The sequence below is a fragment of the Cyprinodon tularosa genome, unplaced genomic scaffold (genome assembly GCF_016077235.1).
Source record: "Cyprinodon tularosa strain WSP-4 unplaced genomic scaffold, ASM1607723v1 ctg7, whole genome shotgun sequence".
Classification (NCBI taxonomy): domain Eukaryota; kingdom Metazoa; phylum Chordata; class Actinopteri; order Cyprinodontiformes; family Cyprinodontidae; genus Cyprinodon; species Cyprinodon tularosa.
In genome coordinates this window covers 5,150,323-5,168,595 of record NW_024039451.1, presented here as the reverse complement: position 1 = coordinate 5,168,595, position 18,273 = coordinate 5,150,323, and the positions used below count along the sequence as shown (strand labels likewise).

At 37.8% G+C, this 18,273-nt stretch overlaps 1 protein-coding gene across 6 annotated transcripts in view; it reads right to left on the bottom strand.

Moving 5' to 3' along the window:
- Positions 1 to 16,066, bottom strand: part of LOC119772065 (NMDA receptor synaptonuclear signaling and neuronal migration factor) — a 69,601-nt gene extending 53,535 nt beyond the window's left edge. For 2 of the 6 annotated variants that reach the window (XM_038268343.1, XM_038268345.1), the window contains exon 1: positions 15,564 to 16,066. In XM_038268343.1, the coding sequence (XP_038124271.1) occupies positions 15,564 to 15,634 (71 nt within the window). In that variant the 5' untranslated portion in view covers positions 15,635 to 16,066. The remainder of the gene's footprint in view (positions 1 to 15,563) is intronic. The other 4 variants (XM_038268344.1, XM_038268346.1, XM_038268342.1 and 1 more) reach the window with 3 other exon arrangements.
- Between the last annotated feature and the right edge of the window lie 2,207 nt (positions 16,067 to 18,273).

Here is an 18,273-nt window from a genome sequence, read left to right as displayed (position 1 = left end):
GCGCAAGTCCGGTTCTCAAGAGCTACTATCCTGCATCTTTTTGATGCCACCATTTTTAACTCACCTGAATCAAATGAGTGGCTCATTACCGTGCCTCTCCTGGGCTAAATGAGGGGATTGAGGCTTTAGATTCAGGTGTGCTAGAGAAGAGATGCATCTAAAAGTGTCCGGAATGGTAGCTCTTGAGGACTGGACTTGGGCACCCCTGTCATAGACCAATAAGGAGCAACATGTTATTGTAAAATGAAAGGAATGGAAATTAAAATACTTAGTTTTCAAATAGTTTGTAAATAATATAACCTTGCCTGAGATCTGACTTCTCTCTGTATTTGTGAGGTCACACAGGAATCCATCGTGTACCACTAAAGATTAAAAAGTTTTCATCTGACCAAAATTAGGTAAGCCAATCATATTGCAGTATTATGGTTTAAGGCGGGGCATATAGCTATGCTGGAAACAAGAGCTGTCAAGCATAAAGCAGAGTAAACGAGGACCGCAGAAGGATGTACACGTAGCAGATCCTATCACTGTCTTGTTTTATCTGTTTTGTCTAAATTCACAAATCCATATTTATTTTATTATTTAAATTATTACTATGATTGGCTAAAATCGGACTTTGATTGGAGGGAAATAGGTGTTGTTTCGCCATATCAACTTCCAAGGTTCTGCTAAACATTCCTCCTTTCCCTGAACAAGTTCAGCAGGAGCGGTCCCAAATAAAAAATGTGGAATGAAATCCAAGTTGTACACATCATCAAGCTGGCTTTCCAGGTTAAATGTATAATCTTTGAAGTAAATATTGAACCAGCTTTTCTTAAACACCCCAAAACAGAACTTCCTGGAGTGACATCTAGCTAGTTCCCCTGTATGGTGTCTAATAACAGTATGAATCCAGTTAATCTATGAAGGCCTTGGAGGTTTGTTAATGAAAGTAAACAAACAGCATCCTTAAAACCATGGGAATACAGAAGATAGAGACAAAGTCCTATTAAATCAATCCAACTTCTACCCCTTCGTCATTAAATCTGCAGGTGGAAAGTGCACATCTCCAGCAGCCTTTGGCATAGTACACCCTGGACCAGGGTAAAATCCAAACTGTTCAAAAATGCACACTACATGCCAAAAAGGCCTAATGCCAGGATTTGAAGTATGAAACATCTTTCTACAAAGCAACAGAACTACAAACTGTGCCACCATCGATCCCACAATTAAATTCGTTATCCAGAAAATGAAATAATAAATAAACTACTGTTTACTGCAAACCTACCAAGAGCAATCAACCTAAACCAACAAGCTGTGGAAGCTGAGATTTAATCAGAGAAACAGCCGAGAGGCTCAGGTTTACACTGGGGCAACCTGAGAGAGGAAAAGTTCAAGTGGTAGAATCTGTTTATATAACAAATATTAGACATGCAGAGTGGCAAGACGGATGACATGAATTCCCTTGTTGAAAGAACCGTAAGAAGCCAGGATTTCAATTTGCCACAAGTGATGTAGAAGACAGAGCAAATAGTGCTACAAAGCTGGCCGCCATATAAAATACTGTGAGGCAGATAACTTATACTGTACAGCAGCCCTTACAAATGTTCCCAGAGGTAAACCAGGGTGGTGGTAACATTATGATGTGGGAAGCTTTAGCAAGAAAAAGTAAGTTGGTTAGAGCTGATGTGAAGATAGATAGAGCTACAGCATATGCTGGGCAGATTCATGGTGCAAACATACAACTGGGGCTACAATGGCTTCAAACTTTTTCAGACATATGTTTTGGTCTATAATACAGCATCCCAATGTAGTGCGTTAAAGGTTTTGTTTGTAATGTAACAAAATTAGGAAGAGATTAAGAGGTGTCCATACTTTTGCAAAGCACCAGATCTTTGGGGATGTCAATCACTAATAAAACATTATCCCACTGAAACTTCTAAAGGAACAAATCATTCCTTCTGATCTTTTCCATCAATTTCATTTCTGTTTTTTGCCTTGCTGCAAGGGATGACAAAAGTGAATAAGACTCCAATAGAGTTTAGGGGGCTATAATGCGACTGAGAGGGTTTGCACGTACTGCGACACCCTCCAGATTCCTTCACTGCCATTCTAAAAATAGACCACCATGCAGCTGCAAGACTGCTCTGCTGCATCTTCTCTGAAATATACAACCCCCTGTATTCTATAATTGTGTTCTGTGTGACTGAAAAGGGATTTTTTACAGGTTGAGCATCTGCATACATATAATTTCGGATTTTATCTAAAATAGAGTTTGATACATCTTTGATTACTATAGAGGGTTGGAATCAATGAGGTGTTATCTCCAATCATTAGGTCTCCCTTGGAACATATTTTAGCATGCTGGATTCGGATTTGAATTCTCAAACAACAGTGCGAGAGACTCACATCTTCCATTATACATGAGAGGAATTGGAAATGTCTCTGTCTAACTATTAAAGGAAACCTCAGTCTGTGTTGTGTTGTCTGGGTATTCCATTGTGTTTCATGTATGGTTTAGTGCAACATGCCAGGGATGCAGGTCTGTGAAGAAGCAGCAAGGCAAAACATACACACACAGAGGAGAGAAATGAAAGAGAGGAAAGCTTGGCATATATAAAATTCACCTCATATGCTCTCAGGCATGTGATCGAGGTTTTAGGAAGAGAAACATGCGAGGGAGGGGAATTTCTGAGCAGGAAAAGCAGTGCATGTAGACAAATTGTGGATATAATAACGACAGATTGAGTAAACGTGGGGATTCTGAACCTGATAGAGAGCCCAGTCATCAGATTGAAGATGCAAAAAACAGATTCTTACCTCAATGTGGAAAAAAAAACTCAGAACTGTCAGTTGAGTTCTGAAGCTAATAATTTAAACTTTCACATTTTTGTATCCATACAATGTGACACTTTCATTTCATGGTTCCGGATGCTTTTAAAAGAATAGCATCCTATAAACCTAATAGAGAGAACAGACAGAATAGGTTGATAAAAATTGGGGGCGCCTCTTCGGCTCTTCACAACCACTATTGAACATTTTTCCTTTTGATAACCTTTACATTCACAAGAGCACTCTCTCAAACAACTACAGGTGCTTGGCTCCAGGTACTTAGAGATTCACTTCCATACAGAAAGCCCACCTTCTTATCTTCAGGTAACAAAGAATTCATGCCAGATTAAATAATACTACTTACACTTCAGTGATAGTATCTAGGTGTTACTTTATTGTGTCTCTTGTAACATGTCCATTGGTTGTGCTGTTCTTTTTACATCTCTTTGCAAGTAATGAAGCAGACTGAAAATGTTTTATCGTTTTAAAAAGATATATTAAATATTTATTTTCCCTCTGTCATTAAATCAAAGCGCCCCTTAGCTGTTCAATGACATTACAACTATTTCTACTTGCTATATGTCAGAATAATAAACGAGAGGATCCTTCTTCTGTCTTGCTGTCTGAATACATCATGTTTTTGTTACACTATGAGGACAATATCCCATAAATATGCTTTTTTAATTGTGGGGAGTCGTAGGTACTCGTAGGAATCAACGACTGGTCCATTTAATGAGAGGTTCTCTTCTTGGGGTTGGGGTTAGTTTTAGGACGAAGGAGGGAATTTACTTTAGGTTAGGTTTAGGGTTTGGTATGTATTGGTAATTGTTAGGGTAGGGGTCAGGCTTAAACCATAGAAATAAAAAGCCATATGAATGAAAGTCGGTGGAAAAACCCTGTAGGGATAATGTAACACAAATTGTGCATGTGTGTCAAGGTGTTCATTGGAGGAGCTTAAACAAAATCACTAGCTGCATTCCGATCAAATGTGCACAAAACTATTAGCCTGGGTGCCATTCCGAACTTAGTCCCGCCCACAAAGTTTGAGGTCGGGGAAGTTCGGTCTGGCTCTGCTCCATAGTAGCGCTAGTATTATCGCCCACTGTCAGGCGATCCAATCAAATTGTCAGGGCGGGCTTTATACGATGATGGACAGATGACCAACAGTCACGTAATCAACCACGTGACCAATGTGCGCTTGGGTGACAACAATAATGGCTGCCGCTGGAGAGTTAAGTTGAGTAGATTCTGCTATTAGGTCTGTTCTAGAAGTTATCGACAGCAAATTAATTTTAAAAGAGGAACAGAGAAACGCGATCAAGTCTCATCTTCTTATTATAGGCGTGCAACTGCACGCTTTGATTTTTGTTGACAACAACTATGCCTCGCTTAACATACGTCACGCACTCCGTTGCTCTTATTGGTTGTAGGTCTATCCAATTAAGTGCAAAGGCATTTTTTTTCCTGGTTCGTTCGAAACACGCCCCATAATCACAGCTCTATGGAGCAGTATCAGACTCATATTCTGACTAGAATTGAGTCGGACTACGTCAGGCTACAAAACTATGTCCATATCAAGCTAAATTCAAAAATGTAAAGTTTTACTATTGCGGTAAATTTATAAGATAATAAATCCAAATAAAATTGCATAACTCTGAGAACAACAGGGCCACTAAGGATGTAAACACAAAACATCCATATTCCATCCATGGCTCTAGTGGTGCCATTATCCTCTAACTACTTCCAGTCGTCTGACTGCTTATCATGTGACATGTATGATGTAAAAAAAAGTGGTTTCATTGCAGTTTTGCGAAATATAAGGATTTCGATATGACCAATCAACCACCTCCTCAAAGCTTAAAAACCTTTTTCAAAAACATGTTATTTTTCAAAATTGCAGTGTTTTCATTTAAGACTCTACACCCTATAGACAAAGGACATTCTTTTTAGGATCAGAATGTTAACTTTTTGGACAAAGAAGACAAGAGGTTTGAAAGGGGTGTGAAGGAAGCCGTTTGTGTTAAAGGAATAGTACACCCAAAACATGATTAGCCTTCATTTTCTACTCACCCCCATGCTGAACAACACTCTGGAGTACTTTTTTGATATCTCAAATGCATCTGGAGATCTGGGAGGCTTCTTGCTGTCTGCTGACATTCAAATAATGGAGGTCCATAGCGCCTGAGGCAGAAAGGTCCATAAAAGTCCACAAAAAACGTGACAATATTCCTCCATACTGCTCGTCCAATGTATTCCAAGTGTCCTGAGTGGGTAGCGTCCATAATTTACTCGAAACAAAGTCATTTAGAATGTTTTTAGAGCATAAACAGTAGTGTATAGGATTTCCTAAAAGCGCGTTTACGAGTCTACGGAAACCACGGCAGACCAAACCAGATGAAAGTGCACATTCAGCGTCTGCTCTGCCGATAATGCAAGCGTAGAAGAAATGTGCTGTTTACCTGTGCAAAGAAAGAAACAACGAAAGAAAAATGTCTGAGGACTTCAGTGTTGAGGAAGAGCATGAGTTCTTTGCCGAGCTGAATGCGCACTTTCATCTGGTTTGGTCTGCCGCGGTTTCCGTAGGCTCGTGAACTCGCATGCGCGCGCGTTTAGGAAGTCCTATACACTACTGTTTATGCTCTAAAAACATTCTAAAGGACTTTGTTTCGAGTAAATTCTGGATGCTACCCACTCAGGACACTTGGAATACATTGGACGAGCAGTATGGAAGAATATTGACACGTTTTTTGTGGACTTTTATGGACCTTTCTGCCTCGGGCGCCACAGACTTCCATTATTTGAATGTCAGCAGACAGCAAGAAGCCTCCCAGATCTCCAGATGCATTTGAGATATCAAAAAAGTACTCCAGAGTGTTGTTCAGCATGGGGGTGAGTAGAAAATGAAGGCTAATCATGTTTTGGGTGTACTATTCCTTTAAGATAGAAAAACCAACCTTAAACAGAGGGGGGGGGACTCCAGTTTCAGCTTTCAGAAATCTATAATGCAGCGATAGTTGATTTCCCCCCGGCTCTCATCGCAACCCCGACCCCCATACAGAGGACAACTATTCCCTCTAGCGACCCCCATTCCAGAGGCATAGACCAGTATTGGGTATTGCAGGGTAACAAAGAACCCAAACAGGCTTTTTTACAGGCTTCTTTACTTGTTTTATTTGTTGATATAGAAATCCTGTAAATATGTACATATAAGTATTCAAAATCATTGTCATTCAACCTTTTTCTCATTTTATGTATTATTTCTTTCGTCAATTTCGTCAAGGGTATGTACACTTTCAAGCACAAATTTAAAGTCCTGCTCACCTAATGCACTTATTCAGTTAATCATTAGTGAGTGTAACCACCTGGACAGAAGCAGCTTTCTGGTATTTTGTGGGTCTTTAGCATGTGGATGTGTGTTCACCTACTAACTAGGAAGAAAGAGGAGTACAGGAGGTCAATTAAAAGTGGAACGAAAATTAACAAGTGGAAAAAAGTTTTGTCAGTATGTGCATGCAGTGCAAATCACATCAAATTCCAAAATAAGATCACCTGATGTTCAGAAAAGAGTGGGAAAATCCCAAAAGGCTTCTTCAAAGCTTACAAGCTTCACTCCACATGTTAAATAAAAAAGGTTATGACAGCAAAATTGGAGAATGTCAAAGATGTTTGGAAATATTCCAAACACAGTAAAAAAAAAAAAAAAAAAAACTGCTGACCTATACAGAGAATATATATATATACAGTATATATATACATATATATATATATATATTGAAGAGCTATTTTAGATTTCTTTTTTCATGTCTTAAATTTTTCCATATTTGGCTGTTGCATAAAACATAATCTGTTTCCTTGTTGTGTAATACTGTATATACAGGCTGATTGCTTTTTTCATGATTTTTATAAGGCTTGAGGAGTGATGTTTGTGGTATATTAATTAACTCATAACTGTCGTTAAAATGCTGTTAAAATGTTGTTGAAATACAACATATGTTAACGTTATTCCTTACTTCGTGAAACAATATACACATTTATTTACATTGCCTTAATCCACACTGCATAGGCTACATCGAAATTGTAAAAAATACAATTTAATAAAGAAAAACTAATGAGAAACACAAATTACAAAGTTAAAATGGGATTTGAGCTGTGTGCAGTTTTTTCAACAGCTTTAGAAAAAAATAAAAATAAAAATGTGATCAAAAACTAGTTTCACTATATATTTTACATCCTGTTTTGTAATCCAGGGCAGAATAAATGGCAGCTTTGTGTAAGCGTTACATGTTAGCAGTGGGGAAAAGCGGCAGGTCTCTTCGCTGCTTTCTTTGATTGCATGCAGAAGTTTCAGGATGTAGATCAGGGTTAACCATTTAAAAATCAGCAGGGTCCGAATAAAGAAAATCAACAACCAGTAAAGGTCCGGAGAGATTTTTAATTATGATCCGTTACTTGAAATAGCATTTAAGATTGAAATAAAATTAGGTGTTTATGCATCCATGTTATACAATGACTTTTTAAATAAATAAAAATATATAAAGAAAAAATATATAAAATTTTTCCATTTTAAAATCTAAATAACCTTTTTAAGTAGATAACAATCGTCAGGCAGCCTATGGACAATTTCCTGATTCACATATTTTAAAAAACACCTGAACAGACCGTTCTGTTTTTTTGTTGTTTTTTTTCTTTCTTTTTTTCAAGACTTAATGAGAGAAATGGGCTTTAGGCTGATCTGCAAGTTTTATAAAACTGGGTTTGATTGGCGACGAAGCCATTCTAAAGCGCATATCAAGAATCTCATTCGTGATCCTGGATCGACATTGATTTTTGAATATTTTCATGGTGGAGAATCCTGCTTCACAGCAATAGGTTGAACCAAACACACTCAAAATGTGCAGGGTCATCTTTGAGCACGCCATTTCACTTTTCTTTCACCAGTTCACTGCGGTTCTTCCAGCAGTCCACACTTTCTCTGCTCTCTTTTTCTCATCGTCTTCTCCTTCTTTCCCATCGCCCGGCTTGCCACAGGTTTGCCTGCTGTGTCTAAAAGTAGCAGCAGCAGCAACCCAGACTGAATGCAGCTCATTGGCTAATTTGTATCATGTGTAGCCTGGTGCCGGACGCTCCGGAGGGCTTTACCATTATAACAGGAGTAGTGGCGCAAGTGAATATAGACAATGTTATCGGACAACATCGTCTAATTAATTTATAAATATTTTAAATCAAGTTGGGTCCGGATTAGCCAGCAGGTGGATCCAGAACCGGACCCTAGTCTGCTAAACTGTGACCTCTGATGTAGAGCTTTGATGATGAGGAAGCTGCCTGTGCCTGTGAGACAGCATAAGGGAAATAGGGAAAGAGTCACAGCAGCTCTTGCTGCTGTCATAAGACATGAATGGTAGAACGTTTACTGCTTTCATGTCAAGTCATTTAACACAGAAAAGTTACTAGATTTGTCTCTGGTTGCATTTTCTGAATATAGGTTACTAGATAAGCCTGTAAACTCACCAAATATAAAGACAAAGTCGCTAAGTTGACAACACAGGACTGTCGACTCAAAAGGTTATTTCACTACAGAGAGACATGCCGCACATTGTAGCCATCAGTAATCTTCATACACTAACCTGTTTAGCAGCTGTCGTATTTAGTGATAAAATAAATCCAGCATTTTAGCATAAATATCTCACAAAAATATTCAACCACTTGAATTTCTGTTTTGCACAACAAAGACCTGCAGTGATTCAGTCACCTTTGTGTTCTCTAAACCTTAGCCCTCTGGAGCGAAACGTAAGCATGTCATCTTACAAGACAACAGCCCATTTTTCATTGCTTCAAAAGCTTAAGGCATTACATGAAGTGATATCAATACAAATCCTGGGGCTTTAAGTGCCCAGCCTTTTGGTGAAAAAGGGTCAATTGATCTCAAACAGCCACTCAGTGTTAGTATTAGTTATGTTGTAATGGCCTAGTTAAAGTCTGGGTTTCAATTAAACTGATCTGCTGCAGTTGGATTGCACAGGTGCTAACCAGTAACCAATGCCTGCAACCTTAGGATACCTTTAGAAGCGGTTTCCTACAAAACAAATATCTAAAACTGTTAATTGAAATTTTGTTGTATATCATCAGGAGGATATTACTTTTAAAATCCTCTGAGGTTAAAAGGTTTGATTTACAAATAAACTATGCAACACCAAAGTAAAAGATAACAGAGTTATATCAAAATATTAGCATTTTCTTTTTTATTATTAATAATAAAAGCAAGTGTATTTGTACTCCCATGTCACTTTATTCATGTTTGTCTTTTGACTCCGATCGTTTTTAGCATAGTTCTTAAACTTTCTCCTCTGGCCTTCATTCTTGCTTTTTCAGTAGTCTTTCAAGCGTCATGTGCAAGCCGTCTAATTGCATCCTTAACCAGTTCAACGAGCTTCAAGCAACTCCATGCAAGAAAAAGGAAAGACTTCTCTTGGTCTGAATATCATCAGAAGTGATACCTCCCTTGGGTGTTTCTCCACCATAAACAACAGGCTGCTAAAAAAAGAATTTCCTCCTTCCTAATGCTTCTTAATCGAACCTTCCTCTCCGAGGCTCTAATTGAATCGTATCTCATATAAACACACACATGCCAAGGAGCATCTGTGCACTAATGTGCGCAGCAAGAGTGTTGAGGCTTGTCGCATAACTGAAGGGGTCGATGGAACTTAATGGGTCTCCTGAAAGTGCAGTGCATTGTGGGATATTTGATCAGGGAGCTGGTGGAAATGTCAGCATGCCTCTGGGTTAAAGTAACAGCCCTATGACGGATGATCCAACATGATGGTATTAAATAGAAAGTATTTTTATATTTATATAAATTGCAACAAGAAGATCAAATCTTGCAAATCTGTTTGATGTATACATTAATATGAAGGAGTCGCTGCATATAACATATATTACTCATATATCACATAATATGAGCTTAATTAGGTAATTATGGCCTTTATAAAGAATTACAATAAAAAAAAAAAAAAACAGCAAACTAAACATCAGATTAACTACCTGTGTTGTAGTTTTCTCCACTCATCATAGAAAATACAACAGGGCTCAGTATTTTGTGACTGAGTTAATGCTGTGAATTATTTTGTCTTTTGAATTTTCTTTATCATAGAGAATAAACCAGGCAAATAAATTTCTGTGCATAACTGTACAATACTGAACTGTGTTTTTCTAGATTAAAAGTCATCCCTGCATGAAAGTTTGTCACCTTTTGTTCTCTGTATTCTTCCACCATTTTTAATAATCGTAGAAAGTACCGTACATCAGGCTTAGTTTTCAGTGTTAAAGTGTATCTTTCCTGCCTGAAATCATTAACGAAAAAAAATGCTAATTGTTTTTTGTTGGTCTCCCTCATTAAAAAAACTGCTGGTTGACAGCGTGAGGGGCTGGTTTTTCTCCACTGTCACCAAAAACCTGCTTAGGATGAAGGATTGCAAGAAAACCAAATATTCAAAGCAACTAGTTGCTTAAGTCGGACAATATAGCCATAACTTCAATCCCGATATTTTTTAAATTTTGTTCATACAATATCATTTTTATACTGATATAAGCAAAATAAAATAAACAAACTTTATAAAAAAACGATTTAATTACTAGTTTCTATTGAATGTTCTACTGACTCGGAACTAGAGGTGAGTATTGCATGAGTGTTGCGATTCGATACATGTCGCGATACTTGGGTCACGATAAGATATTATCGCGATATTGCAGTATCACTATATATTGCCATATTTTCCCCAGCTATCAAAATCAAATGATGAGATAAAAGAGCAAGTGCTGTATATTTTCATCAGAAAATATTGATTAGGTATTATTATCCATGTTGTTTGGGGTTTTCTTCCACTGTGACTGCCTCAAATACAGATTTGGTGCTGCACGCACAGTTAAAGGGCTCCACAGCGCTTTCTGCCAGAGTGATGGTGCAGAGGTAGCCCATTTTCCCATCAATGTTTTATGTAACCATTTTTTTTTTTAATCAATACTAAGAAGTGAAAGATCGATATTATATTGGGCAGCCGAATATCACGATATATATCGCCAAATCGATTATTTCCCACACCCCTACTCGGAACGATTTGGGAATAACAGTGGTTTTCATACCTGCACCATGATCAAGGAATGATTAACAAAAGATCTTAAATTAAAAACTATCATATCCAGTTATGATTAGGGTATCATTAAAAGTGCACTAAATAGGTAACTGTGCCATTTTGTTCCGATTTCTTATGTGTTGCGTAAGGTGTTTCTTTTATTCACTTCTGGTCTCCATTTAAAAAGAGTTTTATGGTATCAATAGAACTTTGGCTTTAAAAAATGGCATTAAAAATGTAATCGTGTTCTTTTTAGTGTTTGTTAATAAGATCACTTATCAGCCAAACTAACTGAAATTAAGTGCTTATGACATAAGACCTGACCTTATGTACCTTGTCAAATGTCTAATGCAAAAAATAAATATAATTATATGTATTACTATTGCTTCCCATAAATAGTATAGAGATGTGTTTTATGCTGTATTAAGAGGTCTTTATAATCAGCAGCTTAGATTTACTATTTAGTCTTTGAATGAAAGTAATTTGTAAATGAATAGGCTCAATATCAGAGAGTTAGAAAAACAAAAACCAAAGCACAGCTGGAGCTCTCATTTCCTCTGACTGCAATCAACCAAATTCGACCTCATTCAGTAGTTTTAAAGCAATAATTACGACGCAAGCAGTGGTAAAAGCAGATAGTAGGATAAATGTCTTTAAATTGCTTTCCACAAACATATATCCAAAGCTTACACATGTATAAAAATCCCTTACATAAATTTATCTTGAATTTAAAAGAAAATACTTTTTATTAGCAAAGCTGAGCAGTGGAGAGTACAACAACACTGTGACTGTAAACTATTAACAAATTCAGCTGGGGGGCTGGCCAGCATAGGATACAATACTCCATTTGCATCTGTTAAAGCCAGCCCTTTCATCTCTCATGCCATTTTCACGCCCTTGCAGCTCCATGAACCCAGTTGTCCTCCACCATTCATCCGAACCACGACACAGTTCTCCTCTGAGGTAGATCAAACGCTGCTTTCTCTCTCGCTTTACAGGGCTGAATTTCGTTGTGTAAATAAGACGTAACCTCTCCGTTGTCTTGGCTGATCTATTCCATAATACATAAATGTCCATAAAAGTACACTCACTAGGCCAAGACCTCTTGAAAGATTTCAATGTGTTGCAGAAAATGTTGTAATTCACATTAGTTGATTACCTCAAATGAGCCTCCAAATAAATACAAGCACTTGGTAATCACTTGCTATAATAATCCTGAGGAGTTCTTTTTAATCTGCCACACCATGCTGACATAACAGTGGGGATGTCAGTATCAGTATTTCCACCACTTGGCTGTAGCATTAAACCTTCCGTATTAAGAACCGTTTTGTGGTTGTGGTGATAAAATGCTGCCGACCAAACCACAACTTCCAGGACTGAGAAGTAAAGTCGACATACGTGTCAAAATCTTTAACTAATTGATTTACAAACTGCAATTAAGACATGAAATGTCAGGCTGAATCTAAAGCTTAAAATACTTTAGGCTTACCTACCTAATTAGGTGCGACAAAATCCCAGAGTTAATGAGTGGTAAGCCAGCAATTTGTTGTGATCATACAGTCTAGTGTGTTTTTACAGTATATTTTACAAATTGTGCAGCAGTCTCTAAAGTGAAGTGTTGTAATCTTTGATTGTAATGCTAAAAACCTGGGTTCAAATCTGAGTTACAGAGACAGTATCTGTAGAAAAATCATAGTCATCTTTCAGCAAGTTGTAATGATTTATTGCAACTTAAATTGTTTCAAATTCCTAATCCTAGTGGCTTCACTTTTAAATTATTCTGTTTCCATCCATCCATCCATCCATCCATCCATCCATCCATCCATCCATCCATCCATCCATCCATCCATCCATCCATCCATCCATCCAGTTTATTTCACTTTCCGACTGGATTGGCTTTATTATTATATCTTCTCCAAGTGGTACAAGCTAAGAACAGCTGAAAAAGTGCCAAGGAGGGATCCCGAACAGATGTCACCTCACTGACCCCTCCATGAAGTCATATGGGTAAAGAAGTGTGGCCTACAAAGTTTTAAATAATATTCCAATTTTATTTTGAGGACAAGGCTGCTTTTTTTTCAGTAAAAAAAAAGGCAAGCAACTTGTCGGTTAGTTTAATACTAGTAAGGGCTGAAATGTTGCTTTTGTTCAAGAATGCAGGTGTCTGATTTGTCTTTTTTTTATATCAGGAAATAGGAAAAATATTGCGATACAAATGTATGAAAATAAGCTCTTGACCCCATCTTTAAGGCTGAGCTATGCCGCTATTTGAAGGAAGCACCTACATTATTTATAGACAACATTAAAACATAAACAGTCGTCTAAGGCTGGAACTTCTTTGGTTCACCACATTTCCATGCTGCTCATTTGCTTAGCAGGGTTTTGTGATTAGTTACAAAGCAATAAATGAACCAGCCAGAACAGTCCACAACCAAATATATAAACACCTGGAAAGACCAGTTTAAGCTTCCATAAACAACAATTACCTCCTGCTCTTTTGAAACACAGTATTAACAAATGCCTTTTAATAATTACAATTAAATCTTTTGTACTGTTAGTATCAGCTGTTGCTGATAAGACTTTCAAAAACCATATTGAAGTAGTGAATCTTTATCTACTTATCTTTGCTGCTCTAAGGTGTAGTCAGTGCAATGTGACGAGAAGCTCTGGAGTCATAACTGTCTTTATCTTCAGGGAGCACATTAATCATGTAATTCACAACATCCTGGGTCATAAAGGGGTGGCATAAAGTATGATCAACAAATAGCTCCTGAAGCTTGAAGTACTGTGGTAATTAATCCAATTTATTTATATGCAATACTTGATTCAAGAGCAAATAATTACTTAGAGACGGGAAATTTAAAGCCCCACTAATTTATGAGGATGGAGGAATTGTTCCTCTGGTCATGAATCAGAAGAGACTCCTCCATTTTTGAGGTGATATGTTGGAGAATATCTGCAATTCCTTCGTCGTTTCACTCCAAATGAACCTGATTCTGGCATAAGTGAGTTTGCTTCAGACATAAATCCAGGCGGACAGAATTATGTATGGGTATCTCTGCAGATTAGGTTCATGTTCCCTCAGAGATAATCATAATCAGATAACCATCTTTGAATGCGTTTCATGAAATATTCATGACCCTTAAGCTTTTTCATAATTTCTTGCATATTTTTATTGTGATTTTATGGGCTAGATCAGCCAAAAATGTAGCATATCTGTATAGGGGATGTGGGGGAGTGTATCACTTGCAAGATCTGGATTGCAATTTTTTCTACCCAAAGCCTGATGCAAACTCCTCTAGAACTTCCGTCTTGATCTGTTTTTTGTGTACTTTAGTCTTTATGGTTCGGCTTGGTAGATCAACATGGTCTTAAAAATTAGAAGCATTTAAAATATGCAGACTGTTTTGTTGTTGTTTTTTCTCAATGCATTTTGTTGCATTCGATTTAGGGGTAGCAGAAAAAAGAGCCTAGATCACACTACCACCATTACCATTTCTAAACATATGTTCTTCCATCCATAGTTGGCCTATGCGTTATTTTGTGCATCCCTATCTCACAAAGTCTGATTAAAACACATATCTGCGTTTGGCTGAACACCTGCTCAAAAAAAGCAACTTGTAAGCTGCATGCATCAAAGTGGCGCACAGAAACAACCCGCTGCACTGAGGGCGCAGACATAATAACCATAACTGGCTTTTGCTACGTGACACACAAAGACTCAGAGGGAATGACGTAATATCACATCAGCCCACATCTGTGGATGTTGGACTCTGTACAACTGAAGGTCATTCATCGATTGAATCAAAAAATCAAATCGATTCTGTAATGAACTCCTGTGGTGGCAGCATGCTCCTTGCAGGATCGAGGCTATCCCGTCTGTCATACATGAACACAGATCCGCACGTGCTTTGCAGCTCCAACTCACTGAATGGAGAACAGCGCGGGATGGATAAAAAATGGAGAGATGTTGCTTCTTTCCATGCGTTTATTTTGCGAGGCGTACTCTCTGCCTGCACAAACAAATTTGCATTAAATTGAACATTAAAGCCTTTAGATGGATTTGACTCATCCATCATCGTCGCTGCTTCTGCAAATTTACAACCTCTGCAGTCCCTTTCTGTGCTCAGCTGATCAGCGTCGATTGGGGTGATATTAATTGACAGTTAATTGGACTGGAGGATAAAGGTAAAGGTATTTTCTTGGTGATAATGCAAAGAGGTTACTGCAAGTCCCCGCTTTGCCACTGCATGACTTTGGTTATACAATGATGCCTCATTCAGAACAACAAGGCAGGCATCCCCCCCTCTCTCTTATTCCGACTAGGTAGTGCAAAGGTTTAGCGGGCATCTACGTTTTTATATTATAGATGCATGCAGGATATATTGCTGGGAAATAAAAGGCACTTGAGTCTTAAGCCCCGGGGCAACAGACGGGGCAAAGCGCACGGATCCTCTCTGCGCATTGGAAGGCAGGCTGGCTGAACCCCCGGATAGCGCAGTGGTCATTCATCAAATCATCCAACTGTCATACCTGCTTGATTGATCAAGCATGCGGGAGGAAAAATGCTTAAAGAGAGGTGAAATCAAAATCAATAACAGGTGGACACCATTTAGGGTCACTCACCTAACTTTTGCTGCCACAGAAGATATCGCATCGTTTCTTAGATTCTTCCTTTTGGACGCGGCAGTTCCCATGCTGACATGGAAACGACGCAGATGGGGAAAGCGGTCATTCCCAACGCTTGGAGGAATGCGACAAGGAAGAGATAATCGTGAGAAGAAAAAAAACTAAAAATAAAAAAGAGAAAGAAAAGTTGGAGTAAAATCCAGGAGCTGGTGGGTTTTAGACGCGCCTCTGGAGAGCGGAGAGGAGAAGGACGGTCTGCTGCTTCTGCGCGTCTCTCTGGATCTGAGCACGTACGTGGGGTAGCTCAACAGCTGTGGCTGAAAATCCACACACAGACACCCCTCTCTGCTCCTTCACTCTCTCTCTTTCATTGATCCAGAATCCAGTCAGAGGATTGTAGGTTTTTTGGCGATACCAGCATCACTCCTCAAAGAGAAGTGTGTGCCACGGCGGGACTAGGTGAATGTGGGGTGCCATTCTCCTAGTCACAGCTTGGGGAATCATCTCTGTTATCTGAAGCCCATAATACATTTATTTAGGATGTTATGTAATCGGTCATTTGGGTTAAAGCCCGCCACCCCTCCCCATCTGACACACGTTGAAATGGACTCTAATGAAGAGTCAGAGAACAGAGGGAGCAAAGCAGAGCTCTTTCAACATCAGAACTACTTTGATTTTATTTATTTGTTTTTGATTTAATCTATAACCAACATTATATGGTGATTGAAAAATAACAATAAAATTAACTTCCCATGAAACATTTCATTACAATTGTGACAGATGATAATAGGAATTTGTAATGTAGTTTATTGACAAAGCAACAATGTAATCAAGGCTCTTAACATGATTATTCATATCCAGATGGAGATAAGCAATGCACTAAAATAGAATCATAGTGTGAATCTAATTCAGATGCACGTGACATTCACTTCTAGTGATTACAAACTAAATTTAGACTCAGTACAAAAGAGTTATAGGATGCCCAGAAAAGTGATCTGCTACTACTACTACTACAACTATTACTATTACTGTTGCTACTAATACTACTATGGCACCTACTACTGCTATTACTTCTACTATATGAAAATGATAATAAAAAATTTGGTTCTAATAATAAGAAGGAAAATAAAAAAACATAAACAGTTTTGTGTGTTTTACATAGCAGATTGAACCAAATTAAAAACACCAAAGGTTTTACATAATCAGTTACTTCATTTTTAGTTGTCTTGACATTTTTTTTGTATATGTATAATTTGTGAGATGCAACTTCTTAATTTGGTAAAATCCTGTTTAAATTAATCAGTGTATTATATGTGTACCTGTTGCACAGCCTTATTCGGCTGTTATTCTGAAATTTACTGTAGGCTGACATCTTCAGAGACAAATGAAAAAGATCCACGTAACAGATCCAGCTAAAATGAAATATTTATAACTGCATTTGGAAGCATATACGTGTAGGATTATATATATCAAGTTGCATGGGTATAAAATCTTAACGAGACAAATAACTAATTCTAATTATATATTTTTATATTCCTCCAATTCGATTAATTTTACTTCCATTAAACATTTGTTTGTAAGGTTCCCACTCTGGCCAAAAAAGCTAATGTTTAAATGGTTAAATATCAACATAACATCACATGAAACCTTGCAAATGATGATACCAAATTTGGGGGTTTTAGTCGAAAGAGACCTGAAATTGGAGACTGATGCCGTTTCAACAGACTGCAGCAAAGGTTGCATTCGTGCAGAAAGAGCCCCCATAAACCTTTTTTTCTTTTACTGTCATTTAGGAACTTAGCACCAAATAACTGAAACCCTTTGTTTTTTTCCAGTTGGCAACCACGAATTTGGACTGAGAGGAAAGGAACTGGAATATGAATATTTCTAAAAAAAAAATATTATATTACCTTTTATGCATCATCAAGTACAAAATAAACCTTTCTATGCTTCAGGTCAGAAAAACATCCACTGAGGAATGTAAATACAAAACAGTTAATTCTACTCTATATTGAGAATTTCCCATGATTTACATAAAGCTCTGATCTGCACCTTTTTTTGTACTTTGAAAAATCCTTTCCAGCAATGTCTAATAAGTGATTATTCACCAATTTAAAGAAATGTGTTGCTAAGGTCCCATCAGGATTACAGACTTAAAAGAAATGTCTATTTTCACTGTAGATGCATGTTGTTTTTTTTCTTACAAGTAATGGCACATACATAGGTCACATAAGCAGATGGAAGAATGTGAATCTATTGAATCAGCCATTAGCCTTCAAACAGCAGATCAATCAGTTGTGCAATCCACAGGTCATTTCTCTTGTCTTCATGGTGTGTCCTTGTTCTGCACATACACCGGGACAGTCCCTCTCACACACCATAAGACAAAAGGAATGAAAATCAATAAATAAAGCAAAGCACCACTGGGTTGGTGTGAGCTGCTGTAGACCATTAGGCAGTAAATAATTCCAGGCAGCTCTGACGAGACTGAGGAAGAGTGTGCAGACTGTAGATGAGCACATCAGGAGAAGGTATAATTGTCTGGAAAATGCATTGCAGAAAATATTTCCTTCTTTCAAGAAAAGCCACAACAACAAACATGATAATAAATAAGTGAGCTTTCAAGCATCAATGTGCAACATGGTTTTTCGTAATACGACAACACATGGAGTGTGCTCAGTAATCTCACCGAAACCTGTAGGATTTA